Source organism: Eschrichtius robustus, chromosome 4, assembly GCF_028021215.1.
Source record: "Eschrichtius robustus isolate mEscRob2 chromosome 4, mEscRob2.pri, whole genome shotgun sequence".
Taxonomy (NCBI): domain Eukaryota; kingdom Metazoa; phylum Chordata; class Mammalia; order Artiodactyla; family Eschrichtiidae; genus Eschrichtius; species Eschrichtius robustus.
In genome coordinates this window covers 149,507,531-149,526,810 of record NC_090827.1, presented here as the reverse complement: position 1 = coordinate 149,526,810, position 19,280 = coordinate 149,507,531, and the positions used below count along the sequence as shown (strand labels likewise).

Genomic DNA, 19,280 nt, shown 5'->3' with positions numbered 1-19,280 from the left:
TGGTCCTGGCAGAGCTGTGACAGGACCATACTTGGTACCAAATCATCACGGCCCATCCCAACCCAGTGACCTGGTGACTCCTTTCCAACCACTCTTCTGCGGATCCTGAACTGGTAAGGGAGGTGGTGGTGGTGGGAGAGAAAGGAGGAAGGGGATAAGGAGAGACAAGTGGCCAGAGTTTTGGAGGAGACTTTATTGTTAACAATGTGTTCAAATAATTGCAGTTACCGACAATGGCCAAAAGAGCAAATGACTCAAAATGAGCAGGGAATGGGTGCGCCCAACAGGGTGGAGTGGGACAGATGTCAAAAGGACAAGAGTGGGCGGTTGGGGACTGACAGCAGAGCCCCAGCAGAGGACAGCCAGATCATCGCCAGCTGAGTTACCGAAAGAGCTCGCACCCTGCCCTACTGCTCACACCAGCTCCTGGCAGCTTTACCAGGAAGCAGCTAAGAAAACATGTGCAAAACAGAACTCCCTTTCTCTTCCCCCAAGTGGCTCCTCCTATGTCGGTCTCCATGGCATCTCTATCTACCCAGCAAAACAACCCTGAGTAGTGTGTGAACCCTTCTTCTCTCCCCACCTCGCCACCGCCCAAAAAGTCATTATGTCCACCCAATTCCACCTAGAGATGTCCAAAGCACGTTCCCTGTCAAATGCACGTCAAGCAGTGCCCTAAAACCAGGGAGGGAACAGAATCCCCGGGATTCTTCTGCAGGAAGGTCCACTGGGAAGAGCGCCAGGGACCGTCCGAGGAAAGTCCCCCGTTTGCGCGCAGCCTCAGCGGCCTCTGCGCGCGGACGCGTCCTGCGTTTCCCGGGCGACGGGGCGGGGTGGCGCGGCGAGATGACGTCAGGGGGCGGGGGAGGAGAAGCGGGACGGCGCGGACGGCAGGGCCTGTCTGCGGCTGCGCGCGCTTCTCTTCGTCTGGGACTTCGGCCTCCGTCCTGGGGAAGAGCGTTGAGTGCCTGCTGTGTGCGCTGGGCGGTGCGAGGACCCGGGAGCCGGAGGGCCTGGCGAGTTCCGAAGGTCCAGCCCGCATTAGCGCGGGGGCGGCACGTGCAAAGGTCCGGGGGCAAATGTGTGTCCCGCGCGGGATTGCTGGGTGCAGAGGCTGCAAGGGCCGGCGGCCGGGCGGGTAACTGCGCGAGACGTTTTGAGGAGTTACGACGTTGTCCCCTGAGGTCACCTAAAGGGAGAATGATCGGATCCGCATGTTAGGGCCACCTCTGAAATTGTCTGCAAGCGGCTATTGCCACAGTAATGGTATGGACATTCCATGCGGGGAACTGCTCCAAGTGCCCCCGTGAATGGCAACAGCCTGCAGACTAGATACAGGACTAGCCTTACCGTGTTGTCATCACCCCCGAGAGGTGAAGTGACTTTGCCAAATTCGCCCGACGCGTAAGCTCTAGAGTTGGGATCTGACACCAGGCGACTGGCTTCAGATCCTTGTATGTAACAGCTGAACCATCATGCAGTACTGTTGGTGACCTCAGGCGGCATTTTGCTGCTTAGGATCTTGGCATTTGGGGTGGGATGTACCTGATGACAGCGTTAAGACCTTGGACAATTTACTCCACTCTGACAAGCTGCGGTTTCCTCACGTAGAAAGTGAGAGTACTGATTATACTGGGGTTGCCAGCACCATGGACATCAGCTATTCAATCTCTGTTAGCAACGTGTGAGATTAACACACCCACCCACACGCAATGTTTGCTCAATAATTGGAGGTTATTATGATAGATGTAATAGGAGCAACAAGAAACGAAAGGGTTTGGTTGGCATTAAAGAGGTGCAATGGGGGATCGGGGTGGGGGGAGGAGGGCTTGGAAACGAATTGGATTATGGGGCACAAGGGAGAGGGGAGTTCCAGGATGACACTTGGGTTTATAGATCAACTAACCCTTGGGCCACTGGCAGCAAGGAACTGGCCCTGCAGGGGGACAGGTAGAGCCGGGGGCTGAGGGTGAGTTCCGTGCTGAACATTCAGAGTTTGAGGACCTCTGGAACATGAGAGGAGAGGGGTGTCCAGGAAGCTGCCAATGAGCACATGGGGCTGGAGGTGTGGAGTTGGGAGCCCTTGGCGAATTAAGTCAATGTAAACGGATGAGATGATGCAGGGCGAGAGTGGCTGAGGCCCAGTCTGCAAGGAGACAGAAGAGGAGCAGCAGAGGGAGAAGTGTGGTGTCTGGACCAACCAACAGGAGGGACCCTGAGGAGCAGTAGGGATGGGGCCACCTGCAGGGAAGTCCAGAAAGATACAAAGTTCCCTTGGACTTTGTAGCTTGCATTTGGGGGCACTTGGTCTCTGCCAAGAGCTGTGCCTTACTTTTTTTTTTTTTTTAATTTAACCTATTTATTGAGCTATAACTCACTGTACAATTCACCCATCTAAAGTGTACAGATCAGTGGTTTTCCCTATCCTGTATTCACAGAGTTGTGCAGCCAACCCCACTGTTTAATTCCAGGACATGTTCATCACTCCAAAAGAAACCTTGGACACATTAGTTGTCACAATCCTTATCTTCCCACCTCCCCAGCTCCTGGCAGCTGCTAACCTACTTTCTGTCTCTCTCTTTTTACCCTATCTAATCATTTCACTTAAATGGGATCATGCAGTCTGTTATCTTTCAAGTCTGACTTCTTTCACCCAGCATCATGTTTTCAAGGTTCGTCTACATTGTAGCATCTGCCAGTACTGCCTTCCTTTTTGTGGCAAATAACATTTCATTGTATGGAGAGACTACATTTTATTGATGAACATATGGGTTGTTTCTACTTTTGGGTTATTATAAATGCTGCTATGAATATTCTTATACAAATTTTTGTGTGGATATTTATTTTCATTTCTGTTGGCTATATACCTAGAAGCGGAATTGCCGGGTCATGTGGTAACAGTATACTTAAGCTTTTGAAAAATTACCAAATTTTCCAAAGTCACTGCACCATTTTACATTCCCACCAGCAACGTATAAGGGTTCCAGTTTCTCTGCATCCTCATCAACACTTGTTATTATCTATCTTTTTGATGCATGGCCATCCTAGCGTATGCAAAGTGGTATCTTATTTTGGTTTTGATTTGCATTTCCCTGATGGCTAATGATGTTGAGAGTCTTCTCATGAGCTTGTTGGCCATTCGTATATCTTTGGAGAAATGTCTATTTGAGCCCTTTAAATTGGGTTATTTGGCTTTATTATTAAGTTTTAAGATTCTTCATGTAGCCTGGGTACAAGTCCCTCATCAATATATGATTTTCAGATCTCTTCCCCCATTCTCTGGGTTGTCATTTCACTATTTTAAAAAAATTTTTGTTGGAGTAGAGTTGATTTACAATGTTGTGTTAGCTTCAGGTGTACAGCAAAGTGAATCAGTTATACATATAGCCACTCTTTTTTTTTTTTTAAAGATTATTTTCCCATATAGGCCATTACAGAGTATTGAGTAGAGCTCCCTGTGCTATACAGCAGGGAACTTATTAGTTATCTATTAGTTATCTTATTAGTTATCTATTTTATATATAGTAGTGTGTATGTGTCAATCCCAATCTTCCAGTTTATCCCTCCCTCCCCCTTACTCCCGGTAACCATCAGTTTGTTTTCTACATCTGTGGCTCTACTTCTGTTTTGTAAATAAGTTCATTTGTACCCTTTTTGTTAGATTCCACATATAAGCGATATCATATGATATTTGTCTTTCTGTGTCTGACTTACTTCACTCAGTATGACAATCTCTAGGTCCTTCCACGTTGCTGCCAATGGCATTATTTTGTTCTTTTTTATGGCTGAGTAATATTCCACTGTATATATGTACCACATCTTCTTTATCCATTCTTCTGTTGATGGACATTTAAGTTGCTTTCATGTCCTGGCTATTGTAAATAGTGCTGCAACGAACATTGGGGTGCATGTATCTTTTTGAATTGTGGTTTTCTCCGGTTATATGCCCAGGAGTGGGATTCCTGGATCATATGGCAACTCTATATTTAGTTTTTTAAGGAACCTCCATACTGTTTTCCATAGTGGCTGTGATAGTGACCAGGGTTCTTGGCCTTCCCCAGCCAATAGAAATTGATCAGAGGCCAGACAAGAAATTCAAACAAGGCTTTATTGGGACCTCTGCTGCAGCAGGGGGGAGCAAACGACAGGTTCCCTTGCTGGCTCGCTCCCTGAGGGGGTGCGAGCTGGTTCCGTATATGGGGTGAGGGTAGGGGTGTGTACAGGGGTCGAGCCGGAGGGGTGGCTTAGGTGGTCTGCCCACCCCTTAGGTGGGGTTGAGTGCAGGGGGCATGCGCAGTACCCTGCTTTTGCTCCCGGCTCTTCAGAAGTGGCATTTCAGTTTTTTGGTCTTTTGTATATTTTGTCCAGAATTTGCCCCAACTGCCCGTGCACACAGTTATTTTTAGTCCCATATAGTTTCTTTGTCTTTTATTGCTCAAGGAGAGGTGTGTCCATGTGCAAGCACTACAGCAAAGGGTCCCAGGTCCCAGGCCTGTCTCAGCTGTACCAGTTTACATTCCTACCCACAGCGTAGGAGGGGTCCCTTTTCTCCACACCCTCTCCAGCATTTATTGTTTGTAGATATTTTGGTGACGGCCATTCTGACCGGTGTGTGGTGATACCTCGTTGTAGTTTTGATTTGCCACTTTCTTGATGGTGTCCTTTGCAGCAAAACATTTTCATTTTGATGAAGTCCAATATGTATGTTTTTTCTTTTGTTGCTTGTGCTCTTGGTATCATCTCTAAGAAGGCTTTGCCTATCCTGAAATTATAAAGATTTACTCTTATATATATTTCTAAGAGTTTATAGTTGTAGCTCTTACATTTAGATCTGTGATCCATTCTGAGTTAATTTTTGTGTATGCGTGTGGAAAGAGTTCAACTTCATTCCTTTGCATGTGGTTATTCAGCTGCCCCAGCACCACTGGAGAAAAGACTTTTTCTCTGTTGAACTGTCTTGGCACCCTTCTCAAAAAGCAATTGACCCTACATGTTAAGGTTTATTGCTGGACTCTCAATCCTATTCCATTGGTAAATATGTCTATCTTTATGCCAGTACCACAGTGTCTTCATTATTGTCACTTTGTAGCAAATTTTGAAATCAAGAAGAAGTGTGAACCCTCCAACTTTGTTTTTCAAGATGTTTTTGTCTATTCTGAGTTCCTTACATTTCCATATGAATTTTAGGGTCAGCTTTTTAATTCTTGCAAAAAAAGCCAGCTGGAATTTTGACTGGGATAACACTGAATCTGTAGATGAGTTGGGGAATATTGGTATCTTAACAATGTTAAGTCTTCTGATCCGTGAACAAGGGGTACAAGACTTCCGCCACCAGGGCAGTCTTATTTAGGTCTTAGTTTTCTTTCAAAAATGTCTTATAGTTTTCAGAGTACAAGTTTTGCACTTCTTTTGTTGAATTTATTTCCAAGTATTTTATCATATTTAATGCTGTTGTTGATGGAATTGTTTTCTTAATTTCATTTTTGAGTTGTTCATTGCTAGTATATAGAAACCAGTTGATTTTGCTTACTGATCTTGTACTCTGCAAACTGGCTGAACTGATTTATTAATTCTAATCGTTTTTTGGAATTTCTATATACAAAGTCATGTCATCTGCAGATAGAGATAGGTTTCTAATCTGGATGCCTTTAATTTCATTTCTTGCCTAATTATATTGACTAGCACGTCCAGTATAGTGTCGACTAGAAGAGGTAGTGGACATCCTTGTCTTGTTCCTGATCTTAGGGGAAAGGCATTCAGTCTTTCATATTTAAGTACAATGATAGCTATGGGGTTTTCGTAGATGCCTTTTATCAGGTTAAATAGCTTTTATCAAACTATTTCTAGTTTATTGAGTTTTTATCATGAAAGGGTGTTCGGTTTTGTCAAATGCTTTGTCTGCAACTGTTGATGTGACCATGTATTTTTTGTCCTTTATTCTGTTGATGTGGTGTATTACATGAATTGATTTTCAAATGTTGAATCAGCCTTACGTTCCTGGTATAAATTTCACTTGGTCATGGTGTATAATCTTTTTTGTATGTTGCTGGATTTAGTTTGCAAGATTTATTGAGGACTTTTGCTATATTCATGAGGGGTGTTGGTCTGTAGTTTTCTTGTGATGTCTTTGGTTTTGGTTTCAAGGCAATACTGGCTTAATGGAACACTTTACAGACATGTTCCTTCCTCTTTTTTGGGGGGCAGGGGATGGGGGAAAGAGTTTGTAGATTACTGGTATTCTTCTTTAAATGTTTGGTAGAATTCACAACCGAAGGCCTCTGGCTTTTCTTTGTGTGTCGTTTATTGATTCCTAATTCAATCTCTTTACTTGCTATAGGTCTATTCACATTTTCTATTTCTTCATGAGTCAGTTTTGGTAGATTGTGTCTTTTGAGGAATTTGTCCATTTTATGGAGTGTATCGGATTTGTTGGCATACAGTGGTTCATAGGATTCCCTTAGAATCCTTTTTATTTCTTTAAGGTCAGTAGTAATAATCCCTCCTTGGTTCCTGAAGTTAGTAATTTGTGTTTTCCCTCTTTTTTAACTGGGTCAATCAAGCTAGAAGTTTGTCAATTTTGTCAGTCTTTTCAAAGAACCAACCACTGTTTTTGTTGATTTTCTCTTTTCTATTCCATAATTTTGGCTCTAATCTTTTATCTTCTTCCTTTCTGCTTGCTCTAGGTTTAGTTTGTGCTTTTTTCCCAGCATCTTAAAGTGGTGCCTGAAGAGCTTGCCTTGGGGTCCGACTCTGGGTTCAGGTCCCTTCTCTACCACTTCTCAGTGGTGGGAGCTCCCAAAAGACAGCAAGCCTCTCTGAGCTGGGGTTCTTGCATCTTTCGAGAGGGACAGTAGTACTTGGCTCACAGTTTGGGGGGTGAAATAAGCTGCAGTCTGTCGAGGCGTCATCCCTGACACATAAGTGGGTGGTCAGATGTGCCCCTTCCCATCTTTTCCCCTGTCACACACACAGAAGACAAAGGTGCTTCACCAGTAAAGAGACCACTTTCCCATTGTGTATCAGCGACCTTGACCATCATACTCAGAGTCCGACATCCTAGACTATTCTAATGTTTAACTAGAAGGATTTAAAGGTTCCCTTGGGCCTTAGAGAGTTGAGCTGGGGGTTCACGCCCAGGACTCTGCTCTCCTGGTGGCCCTCAAGGTCTGTGTTCACAAGCCTCTCCCGTCCCTGGCTTCACTGGCCCAGGCACTGTGGAAAAGGAGCCAGGCTGCTCAGAAAATTCCAGATCGAACCTTTGGTCAAGAGAGCTGGGTTGCTCTGTTAGTAGAAACCAGACATCCCCCATCCAGGTTCCGGGCAGACATCCCCCGGCCAAGCTCTGGGCAGACATCCCCCGTCCAGGCTCTGGGCAGGCATCCCCCGTCCAGGCGGGCTCAAGGGCACCCTAGGGGGTGTGGCCAGAGTGCACTGGCCAGCACTGGCTCGACTCCAGGGCGAGGCTTCCTGGGCCGCCGGTCTGGATGGCCCGGTGGGGGCGAGGTGTCTTCAGGCCAGGCCGTAGCACACAGAGCCCTGGACCTTGGTGCTTCACAGCGCCGGCCCTGGGCTGCCCTTTGCCCCTGTCCAACTAACTCCTCATCACCTTGGTTCAGGAATAGAAACGCGGAGCACTCACCTTCTCTCCTGGGAGAATGGCTGTCAGCTCTGTGGTCCCCGCTGGCTGTCCCTTCAGAGTCAGAGCTCGTTTGTCCTTCACGTCCTGCTGCACATATGCCGTCGTTGGTGATGGTGTGAGTAGGACACGAGCTGACTTGGCTCATGTGTCTGTGCAGGTGGCGGGAGCGATGGCGCCCCTTGGGGAAGGGAGCGATGACCCCCTGCTGCCAGACCTGCCCCGGGGGCCCCTGCATGCGGCCCGCGCCCGCGCCTCCTTCCCCTGGAAGGAACTGGCGCTGTTCTGGGAAGGGCCAGACATGCTGCGCTTCAAGGTGAGGCTGGGCTGGGCGGCGCCGGGGGACCCTCGCGGTCGGGCAGGGTCTGCTGGGTGGCTGGTTCCTCGGCAGAAAGGTGGGGCGGGTCCTCGGGGAATCATAGGGAGCTGGGAACGAATGAACACAGACAGGTGGAGCTTCCTAAGCCTGGGGCCCTCCGCTCTCCCCCGGGAAGGACGCTCACCTCTGTCCCTGCATTTCTGGGTTAGACTGCACGTCTGAGGCCATGAGACGTGGCCATGAGAAATCCACATAAGCCAGAGCATAGCGACATTCCATACTTTACCTCCAAATCAGCCATTCCGTGCCCCCTGCGTTTCCAGAAAAACATCTTCTCGGCTCTGGAGAACGACCCCCTCTTCGCCCATCCCCCCGGCAGTCTCTCGCTGGAGAAGTACCGGGAGCTGAACTTCCTGCGCTGCAAGCGGGTCTTCGAATACGACTTCCTCCGCGTGGAGGACTTGCTGGGGAGCCCGCAGAGGGTCTTGGCGCTGATCCAGTGCCTGGGCATGTATGACTGGTCCCTGGCCACCAAGTTCTTCCTGCACACGCTGGTGAGTCAGCCCCAGGAGAGGAGAGGAGAGAGATCCCCACTCTCACCCTGCGCCCCGGGGCCACGACGGCTGTCTGTCCACGTGGACCTAAGGCACACTCGGCCCGTGAGAGGGAGACAGGTGCCTTTGTGGGTTCGTGGTTGTCAGCGTTTGCCTGCTTCTAAAGTTTTGGGAGATCTGTGCGTTGGGGAAATGTTCATTTAAAGCGATTTCTAGAAAATAAGATAGGAAACAAAAGCAGAGATGAGAATGTGTGGGCAGATCTTGTGACTTTTAGTGAGAAGGCCGATGTTTTTTCAGCCATTTATGCAAATATTTACGCGTTAAGTCCTTGGATAAAGTGCAGTGCTGTGAAGTTAAAGCCCCATAGGAACAGGAGCTTTGGGACTTTTGCTTTATACCAAAAAATAAAGAAAGAAAGAAAGGGAGGGAGAGAGAGAGAGAAAGAAAGATAGAGAGAGAGAGACAGAGAGAGAGAGAGAGAGAGAGAGAGAGACAGAGAGAGAAAGTAGGTCAAAGGTGAAGCCCGTGTTTCTGCCTCAAATACATGGGTAGAGCTGAACTTGAGACGGAGGCCTCATCCACGTGCTGTGTGAAGGAAAGGTGGGCTCACTCTGCCCTTCCTGCACCCTCATCCCTCATCCCACCCCCATCTCCTTGCTGTTCATGGACCCTCACAGTTCTGTGTAACTCACGTAAACTGCTTGGGACAAGGACCCAGGTCTCGCCACTGCACGAGCTCAAGGCTGTGTCTCAGGGGACCCTGGACCTTGGACGCCAGTGCCCTTACCTCTGGGAACCTGGTGACCTCGCTGTGGGACGCTGTGGTGCTGAGGGACCGTGGTAGGGTGGGTGTGAAGTCCCAGGGGGGCAGCACTCATTAGCTTCCACCCTTTTACATCATGATGTTATATTTTCAGACCTTTGGATCAGCGATCTACAACTCTGGTTCTGAAAGGCATTTCAAATACCTTCCAAAGATCTTCAATATGGAGGTCAGTGGAGGTTCGTGGTAAGTCGTGAGCTCATGTCCTGTTCCCTGTTCCCCTTAGAGGTTTGTGGAAGGGGCAGCTTGCAGCAGAGGGTAGGGATGCCCGTCTTATTTCATGATGTTCTCAGGCTTTTCACCAAATAGCTAAGGCTGTTGTTTACCACACTGGGGTGTGCCAGATTCCCAGCGTTATAGGAATTTAGGTTTTTGTTATCGAGGTAAAGCCTTCCGTTGTCTCCTGCTGCCCCGGAGCCGTTCTTGCCGCCGTGCTGACTTAGCGAGGCCGCCGTCCGCTTATCCAACCTGCTGTTCTCACAGGCGGGAGCTGCGGCCGGCGGCCGGCACGGCGGGATGGCTCAGTAAGGTCACTGGTTGTTAGATAGGAAATGGAGATTTGGGGCGTTGATGGGTGGTTTAGGCCGTAAGGGAAGGGTGTTGACAGGGTCCCTCCACGAAGGGGACCCTCGCCTTACATCATTTTCTGTTTCCACATTAGATTTTTGGATGTTTTGCTCTGACTGAAGTGAGTCACGGGAGTAATACCAAGGCCATGCGGACGACCGCTCACTATGACCCCACCACTGAGGTAGGTGATACCCGCCCGTCTGTCTGTGGGCTTCGAGCACATGAAACGTGGTGTTGTCATGTAATTAGACCAAGAAACCCGTCTTTCTACATGAGTGCACACTGAGAGCTGTCACGCAGAACAATGGAGCTTAGGAGATAAAGGCTGTGAGAGGTGAAACCCAGTCCCACCCGGAGATCTGTCCTGGTTTGGATTTGGGTGGAATTTGAATGTGGTGAAGGCACGAGCTATCATTTGGTAAAATTTATTTCTTTGTTTACCAGGTTTGGTGTATGATTTGTAAACTGTTCAATCTGCTCCTGCTTTGTAGATCAAACAGTAAAGAAGATTCTCTGTGACCCCTGTCCCTCTCTAGCTGTCTGTCTGCATCCCCTGCCTGTGGCCAGGCTCTTTCGGGCAGTGGCCCGGCCCCTCCGGTCCTGGCACTCCTCCTGCATTCGTGGATTCTCGTGGCACGTGCCCGTGGGACCCCGGCAGTCCTTGCTGTCAGGGGGCACGTGCTCTAGAGGAGGCGAGCCTGTGAACAGATGGGGTTGTGGTGTGTGGGGCGGTCAGCACTGTGGACGGCAGTGAGGGAGGCGGAGAGGACGGGGCGTGCGGGGGATCTGTGACCTCTGCTGCTCGCATCCTGCTTCCAAGATAGTTTGCGTATATTTTATTGTTCGACATACTGGTCATCGTTTTCCATAGGAAGGTGCTTCTTTAAGTCATAAGACCCAGGATATGCTCTGTTTAAAAGCAGGGCTACCTGTGCCATGCAGGAGATAACCTTCAGCCCGTTCTTGCTCTTGCCTCAAAAGATTTTGAACAGAGAAAATCGAGTGTGTCAAAGAGAGAAAGAAATTCCGTGTATTCCCTAGTCTCCAACTGTAACTTTAATTTTTTTTCCTCGTGCAGGAAATCATCATACATTCCCCTGATTTCGAAGCCGCCAAGTTCTGGGTTGGCAATATGGGCAAGACGGCTACGCACGCGGTGGTGTTCGCTCAGCTGTACACGCCGGGGGGCCAGTGCCACGGGCTGCACCCCTTTGTCGTGCAGGTAGGGGCAGGTTTTACCCGGGGGTGTCTGGCCAGTCTGGTGACATTTTCATCACAGCTGGGGACGGGATGCTTCTGGCATCTGGGGTACAGACCAAGGGTGCCTTAAACACCCTGTAGTACACGCGACAGCCCTGCTGCCACCCCCCGCCAGAAGCCTGATCAGCCCCACGTGTCAGTGTGCTGCCGCTGAGAAACCCTGAGCCCAGGATCATCTGGGGGAGAATCTCCGTCCTCCTGGGGGCCACACTGGCATGGTGGGGACACCTGCCCCCACCCCCCAGGCTCCGGCAGCCGGTCTCAGGGGCTCCAGGCGTTCCGACGTGAAGTCTGACTTGGGGGCTTTCATGTAGCCCCTTCCTGGGTCACAAACGGAGCTTTGGCCATCGGGGGTGCCTGGGATGGCCGGCCTGTTTCCCGCTGCCAAGGGCGGCTGCAGTGTCCCTGGACTTGGAGCTCTGGGAGGTTCTCCAGGACCTTTCTATCTGGGCTGACTGGATACTGAATGACACCCTGCTTCCCCCACCCCCAGACCCATTCTGGCATTTTTTATTCTCATAGGCTTTTCTGATGGGGGCGGTGCTCTCATGAGAGAAGAAAATAATCATTTTTTTTTAATTGAGCTGAAATTCATGTAACATGCAATTAACCATTTTATTTCTATTTAAATTAAATTAACTTAATTTATTTTTTTGGCTGCGCTGTGTGGCTTGCGGGATCTTAGTTCCCCGACCAGGGGTTGAACCCGGGCCCACAGCAGTGAAAGCACAGAGTCTGAACCACTGGACCACCAGGGAATTATCAAAATTAACCATTTTAAAGAGAACAATTTAGTGGCATTTCGGGAATTCACGATGTTGTATCTCTCCAGTTTCAGAGCGTTTCCTTTCTAGAAGAAACCCCGCACTCATTCAGCACTGCCTCCCTGCCACCCTCCCCAGCTCTGGCAACCAGTGGTCTGCCTTCCGTCTCTATGCATCTGCCTCTTCTGGATGTTTCATATAAAACGCATCATGCACTATGTGACCTTTTGTGTCTGACATCTTTCTCTTCACGTGTTTTTGAAGTTCATCCACGTTGCAGCCTGTCCCAGAACCCCCTTCCTTTTTAAGCCTGAATGATCCATTATGTGGGTGGTCCACAGTTTGTGTATGCATTCGTCCTTTGATGGATCTTGGGTGGTTTCACCCTTTGGCTGTTGGGAGTAATGTCACTGTCAACATTCATGAGCAGTGTCTGTTTGGACACCAGTCTTCAGTTCTTCGGGGTAGGTACCTAGGCGTGGAATTGCTGGGTCGTATGGTCATTCTGTGTTAAACTTTTTGTAGAATCCCATACTAGTTTCCACCGTTTTACACCCCCACCTGCAATGCCGAGGGCTCCAGTTTCTTCACCTCCTCACCAACACTTGTTGTTTTCCTTTTTCTTCCCCATAACCACCCTAGTGGGTATGAAGCCGTATCTGGTTGCGATTTTGATTTGCATTTTCTTAATTAATAACCAACGATGTGGAACATATTTTCCTATGCCACTTGCTTATCTTCTTTGTCAAAATGTCTATTCAAATCCTTTGCCCTACGGAACCAAGCAGGGACTGAGAAAGCAAAGGCTGTTTGCTCAGAGCTGGCTGAGCCGGGGGTCAGCCTTCGTCACTGTGATTGGCAGAGACCCAGAGGCAGGCAGAGGAGTGGGTGAGCTTCCCAGTGGGGAAAAGGGGGCTCAGGGTGCCTGATGGGGCTGGAGGCCTGGTTGGGGGGAGGGGCTACCGGAAGAGGGAGGCATCCCATCCATGTGACTATTCGGGGGGCAGGTTGGACCTTCTGGGGTTGGTCCTGAGTTGGAAGCAGGACAGCGATTAGGCAGGCTGTCAGTATTGATCGAGTCCCGGCCGATTGTTCAGGGGTGGCTGTTTGGCTTCCTGGCTTGTCACTAGAGACAGCAGTCTGCCCTCCTGCAGGTCTGACTCCCAGCAGGCTGGCTCCCGGTGCTGGCGGCTGCGGGCCGAGGGTCAGAGCCCTGCTTTCACACGTGGTCTGGTCATCATCCAGTTGTATGTTCAGACTCTCAGTTCATTTCTTAATCGGATCGTTTGTGATTTTTGGTGAGTCACAAGGGTTCTTTATATATTCTGCATACTAAGCCTTATCAGATGGATGGTGTGCAAAGATTTCCTCCTGTTCTAAAATTATCTTCACTTTCTCGATAACGTCCTCTGTGCACAAGGGCTTGAATTTTGACAACGTCCAGTTGACCCATTTCCCTTTGGTGCTCATGTCCTTATTTTTCAATTTGCAATGAACCCCTGCAGACCAGGTGTATTTTTTGATACCTAAGGCCACCATACACTGTTTCTGGAGTATAGATTTGTACCCGAGGTGAACTTCCTATGGAAATTGGACTTGAATGCAACGTCTTTCAGTGTCTCTGGTTCTTAGACTATAGAGCCATGGTGTTCTGGATTCTGTTACACGTTGTGCCTTAAACACTCGGTAGGATGTTGTCGCCCCTCCATCTGGCATATCCTCTCTGTGTAATTAGTGCATATCCAGTGCAGGCTCGAGGGTGGCGTGAATCCTGTCCTCCTGGAGTTTACCGTCTACTCAGAAAGAGAGGTTGACATAAGTCATCACAAAACTATTTAATTAGAATGTGATATGTGCCATAGGTCATTAGCTGATAAAGTGGAGGGGTATAATTTTTTTTATTGGAAAATTCAACAGGATTAGTTTAATACAGTGTAGTGGCTTACACTGCTTAGGTACCAATACTTCTTTTTCTTTAAGTAAAAAAGTTTTGTTTTTTTTTTTTATTGAGGTATACTTGATTTACAACGTTATATTAGTTTCAGGTGTACAATACAGTAATTCAAAATTTTTATAGATTGTACTCCATTTAAAGTTATTATTAAATATTGGCTATATTCCCTGTGCTATACAATGTATCCCTGTAGCTTATTTACTTTATACGTAGTAGTGTGTACCTACCGGAGGGCATAATTTATTGCAGGTTTGTTATCATATCAGGTGGACAGTCTCCAAATATTGTGGGAAATGTTATATGTAAATTGATACAATTAAATACTTTTGAGAAGAGGAGACCGTTAACTTAATTCTGGTTTTGACTTTAGTGAGCGTCCTTTCCTTGATTTGAGAGGTTAACATGAAGTTTGTAAGGACTATCTTATCATTTCTTTCTAGATGAACTGAAAACTGGCATTAGCAGTATTTTTCTGTTTGATGACTTGAAAATCACTAACTGTTTTTTATATCTCTTCTCCTCTCCATCTTTTTTGTAAAACTATTTTTTTCTGTTTCCTAAGGATTTCAAGAGTTCTTATCTGAATCTTTACTGAGCCTTATTGTTTGTCGCTAGCTTCCAATTTTATTTTATCTGTATTATAAAGTTCAACTAAATTAGCTAACTGTTCCACTGAAAGAAAGAAAAACTAGCAATTCATACAAACAGCTAAATTTCTAATAGTGCAAATTCAGTAGTTCTTTAACACGGATGTTTTTGTCAGCCTTCGTGCCGTTGGCATTCGGGGCTGGAGAATTCCAGGCTGCGGGACCACCCTATGCACCGTAGGATGCTTAGCATTGCTGGCCTCTACCCACGAGACGTCTGTAGTACCCACCACTCATGACAACCAAAAATATCAGCAGACGTCGGCAAATGACACTGGGAGGGGAGGGTGGCGCAGTCACGCCTGGTACGAATCACTAAAAGTCTTTGAGAACGAAACTCCATACTGTCCGCTTAGGGCGCACGAAGCGAGGGCCAGTCAGCTAGCTGTCTGTGTGTGTGTTAGTAAGTATATTTACTGGAAACTCATTTGGGGGAGCAGAGATTTACAGAAATAATCCACAGCAAGCATGTGCACAACCGTTTTGTCATTTCGTTAAAAGCCAGTGGAAAGTCCTCCATCTAAAATGTGACTGGGAAATGCCTGGCATTCTCCAGGCAGCACGTACTAATCAGCTCCTACGTCAGCGTCCTGGGGCCACCATAACCAAACAAAGCACCACAGACTAGGGGCCTGAAACCACAGAAATTTACTCTCCACAGTCTGGAGGCCAGAGGTCTGAAATCAAGGTGTCAGAAAGTCCACACTCCCGCCGGAGGCCCCATGGGAGGGTCCTTCCTCTGTCTCTTCCAGCTTCTGGTGACCCCAGAGTTCCTGGGCTGTGGCCGCTTCCCTCCCGTCTCTGCTTCCGTCTGCACGTGGCCCCGCTCTCTCCATGCCCTCTCCTCCCCTGACTCTTGGAGGACAGCGGTCATTGGACTCAGGGCCCACCCAGGTAACCCAGAGGGACCTCACCTCCAGATCCTTAATTACACCTGCAAGGACCCTGTGTCCCATCAAGGTCACATGTTTGGAGGACACTTTAACCCACGGCAGCTACACGGAGGGAGCCTGTGGCTCGGTCACTGGGGGTTTCGAACATTCTCATCTTGATTTTCGTGTGGTCCTGAGAGTTGCCATCTGTGGTTTGTGCAGATTCGGGACCCGAAGACCCTTCTTCCCATGCCAGGGGTGATGGTTGGCGACATCGGAAAGAAGCTTGGACAGAACGGTCTGGACAATGGGTGAGCGCGTACCTTGTGCTTGACGGTCACTCCTCCAGGGGTCGTTCCTCAAGGCTGCCTGCTCAGTACGTCCTACCTGTGAGCCCACCGGGTCCCTCAGTGCTGTCCCCGTACCCTCCCAGACTCCTGCGGGATGCGCCTCACCTCTGCACCTGAGATCATGCTGGAAAGGGCCGGGTCCTGTTTGTACTCCAGCTTCAGGAGACATAAGTGGCCCCAAGTGCAGAGCACAAAAACTTCTCCCCAGCAGGTGGCCGCTCCAGCTCTCAGGCCAGGCTCAGGCTGGACACCCATATCCCGTGGGGCCTCAGCCTGTGACCCAGGCCTGCTCCCCATCCTGGAGCTCAGGCACCCAACAGGTGTCCACGCTGCTTCTGGGGATAGAGCCGGGTTCCGGGTAGCGGGGTCAGAGTGGTCTGAGATGAGACCTGGGCTTGGGGAGCTGGAGGGGGGCGGGTGGGCAGGGGAGCCACGTCAGGAAGGGCCTTGGAGTCTCCCTGAGGGATTCCCGGGCTCATTCATGGCATGAGTTTTGGAATCAGACAGATTTGGGTTCAAATCCTGGGTCCACCTCTGCCTCTTTGTGTTGTCTTGACCAGCTTTCTTGGCCGTCTCCTCGTCTGTAAGGTGGGCAGGCATGATGTCTGCAAGCCGGGCCCCCGCGTAGCCCTGCCTGGGGGCCGGGCACGGTCTTACCGACCTTTGCTACCTGTCAGCGCTCCCCGACCTGCGCCTGCGGGCGGGACTCACATGCCGTCTCCCGGAAAGCCTGGCTGAGATGCTTTGTGCCCCTCTGTTCTCCTGAGATGCTTTCTACCTGGGGGGGGAAGCACAGCCGGGGGTTCCTTAGTCGTGTACCTCACACTGCGTCTCGGGAACGTTTGCATACCTGCCACTTCGTCGGGGGGCAGAGAACAGAGGAGCCCGCCTTGCCGTAGTTTGAGCTGGTTATCCTGACCCCGGTCATCTTGAGTGTAAATCAGGAGGCAGTTCATCTCCGAGACAGAAGCTGGGCCAGGTGGTCTCCCACCACCCTAAGCGTGGAGAAACCTCCTTTCAGCTGTCGCCCCTCTCCAGAGGTAGGGGAGCTGGGGGCACGGAGAGTGTCTCAAACCTCTGCTTGGACCCTCAGAACAGGTGGGGCCCCAGCCTGTACCAGACAGGGCGGGAGAACCATCGATTTTCACTCTGTGTAGCTGGAGGAGAAAATGGAAGGATGTCGCTAAAAAGTGAAACCAGAAACACACACACACACACACACACACACACACACACACACACACACACACACACACACACACACACACACAGCCCTTCTATCCAATACCTGTCTAGAGCTTCGAGTGCCTCTCTCGCTGGCCTGTGTTAATTAACGCTGGAGCCTGGGGTGGGGGGAGGAGGGTGTCAGTTTCCTTCCATCACTGCTTTGTGTGGGTGCATGGGGCCCCCCCCGGCAGGGACGGGCCATGTGGCCTGTGGTCCTTGGGGCAGGGGAAGCTCTGCAGCCCTCAAAGCGAGGCCGCCACGCGGCTCGGTGTGTTTGAGAAGATGCACCCGATCTGGCCGAGGTGAGCCAGCATCAAGGAGGACCGTGCGGGAGGTGGAGGTGGAAGGCCCCGTCTTGCTCTGGGCTCTGAGCACGAGCGTCCTTTTATTAGATCCACGCGTCCCAGTGTGGGACCCGGAGAATGCGTGTGTGGTGACTCCGTCTGTGGAAGGGTCTGTGCTCACACGTAAGGCCGGGCAGGTGTATCTCCAGGCGCCTGGCGGTGGGAAATGACCCTCCAGCTGTGAACAAGTGCTTCCGGGTCACTGCTGTCCAAGGAAGGCCTTGGGCGAGGTCACAGATCTCCAGTCTCCGTTCATTTGGTTTTACAAGTTAGAACCTTTAACACTGTTTTGGGACATCCGTGAAAAACTCTGCACTTGGTTCTCCCAAATCAAGTCCCGTTTTAGAGCCTGAGTATTTGTCTCTTATGGCGATGGTCCCAGGGAGTCACGCCGATGTCGCAAAGGCCCTCCTAAATAAACATGTCGCGTCAGAGGAGCCAAGCTTTTCTGAGACTCAGCAGTGCCAGCCCGGGTGCCGCCAGGGGGCAGCATGGTGACCACCCTGAAGCCGGCTCAGAGCGGCCCCCCCAAACCAGAGTCGCCGTTCCCACGGGGCCACTTGGAGGCCGGCGGACGGGACGTGGAAGCAGCCGTACCCGGTCCCTGAGCCTTTGAAGGTTCAGTGGTGCCTGGGGTCCCTCGGCCCCTGGGCTGGGGCTGGGATGTGGGCCAGGGGCGGTGACGCAGGCAGTGCCCGCCCCGCCAGAAACGCAGCTGTCCCCGCCAGCTTCGGGGCGCACGCCCAGCAGAGGGCGCGCGGGTCTGAGTCCCTGGCTTTCCCTGCTTGCCTGCTGCTTGAGGAGCAGTGTTGCGATTGAGTGAGTTTTGTCCGAGATCTTTTATTTTGAAAAAGTGGTTAACAATTCATAGGTAGGTCACAAGAATTCGCGCGTCTGTGGGAAGGCTGTCTGGAAATCAGAGGCAGACGTAAATCGCACGGATTACTTTTAGCCAAATAACTCTGAAAGCAAACCAGTAAAGATCCCTCAAGTGAACTGTTGAACCTCACCTTCAAGGTGGGCTGCAGGGCTTCCTCACACTTGCTCAGAGGTGAGGCGGGGAAGCATCTCGAGAGCGGCTGGGAGGACGTCCCATGAGGCACTGGGGCCCCGGTGGGGCTGGGGCAGCAGTGAGAGGCCCCAGGAGCGAGGAGGTCACTGGGACGTGGAGCGAGAGGCCCGGGAGGAAGGGGGTGCGGGGCCTGGGAGCAGGGCCTGCCGCCCACAAGCTCCCCAGCCCTGCCGTATGCTCACACTGTCGTGTCACACACCCCAAGTCACGCACACCCCATGTCAGATACAACCTATGCGGGCCCCCGCCCCCCCGTGCCCTCTGGGGACACTGGGGATTCTGACCAGGCTGGCCAGCATCGACTGTTTCTGGAACAGCCTTTGCCACATGGCAGTGCTCGAAAGAGAATGTGTAAAATTTTGATTTCAGTTAAACTCGAGCGAATATTTTCGCAACTATAAATATATTCAGCCTTGTTGCATCCCTGTGCGGCAGGGAGGGGTGAAGATTTTCCACTCCTTAAAAAGGGCGCTCTGAGTTGACAACATCAGACTTGGAGAAGCATTCCTTGCCTTTCAAGTGACGAGCTGGACCAGACCAGGGACATCGGCACTGAGGCCGGGCGTTCTTGAGACGTGGGTGTCTGAACCCCCCAAAGGCTCCCGGGGCCAGTCAGAGCCACCCCACAAAGGCCCTGACGAGTGGCTCCCTCCAGGCAGTGCCTTCGGATGCTTGGGCCGGGCCTGCGTTTCACACGCCGGAGGGAGACCCTGGCCTGGATGCTGGTGGGGGCCTGGTGGCCTCGCGTGCAGAAATCCTAGTCGCTTCCGAAGGAATTGGGGAGGGGCCCCTCCAGCCGCCCCGCGCCCAGCCCCGGGTCTCAGCTCTTCCCCAGGTGCACTGGCTGTGTCACCCCTCAAGGCTGCCCCGGGACTCGGGGTTCTG

General features: G+C 50.5%; 1 protein-coding gene across 2 annotated transcripts in view; it reads left to right on the top strand.

Moving 5' to 3' along the window:
* Positions 1-950: 950 nt before the first annotated feature.
* Positions 951-19,280, top strand: part of ACOX3 (acyl-CoA oxidase 3, pristanoyl) — a 45,786-nt gene continuing 27,456 nt past the window's right edge. For both annotated transcript variants that reach the window (XM_068543498.1, XM_068543497.1), the window contains exons 1-7: positions 951-1,067; positions 7,797-7,952; positions 8,279-8,509; positions 9,430-9,504; positions 9,997-10,086; positions 10,984-11,127; positions 15,625-15,713. In XM_068543498.1, the coding sequence (XP_068399599.1) occupies positions 7,809-7,952; positions 8,279-8,509; positions 9,430-9,504; positions 9,997-10,086; positions 10,984-11,127; positions 15,625-15,713 (773 nt within the window). In that variant the 5' untranslated portion in view covers positions 951-1,067; positions 7,797-7,808. The remainder of the gene's footprint in view (positions 1,068-7,796; positions 7,953-8,278; positions 8,510-9,429; positions 9,505-9,996; positions 10,087-10,983; positions 11,128-15,624; positions 15,714-19,280) is intronic.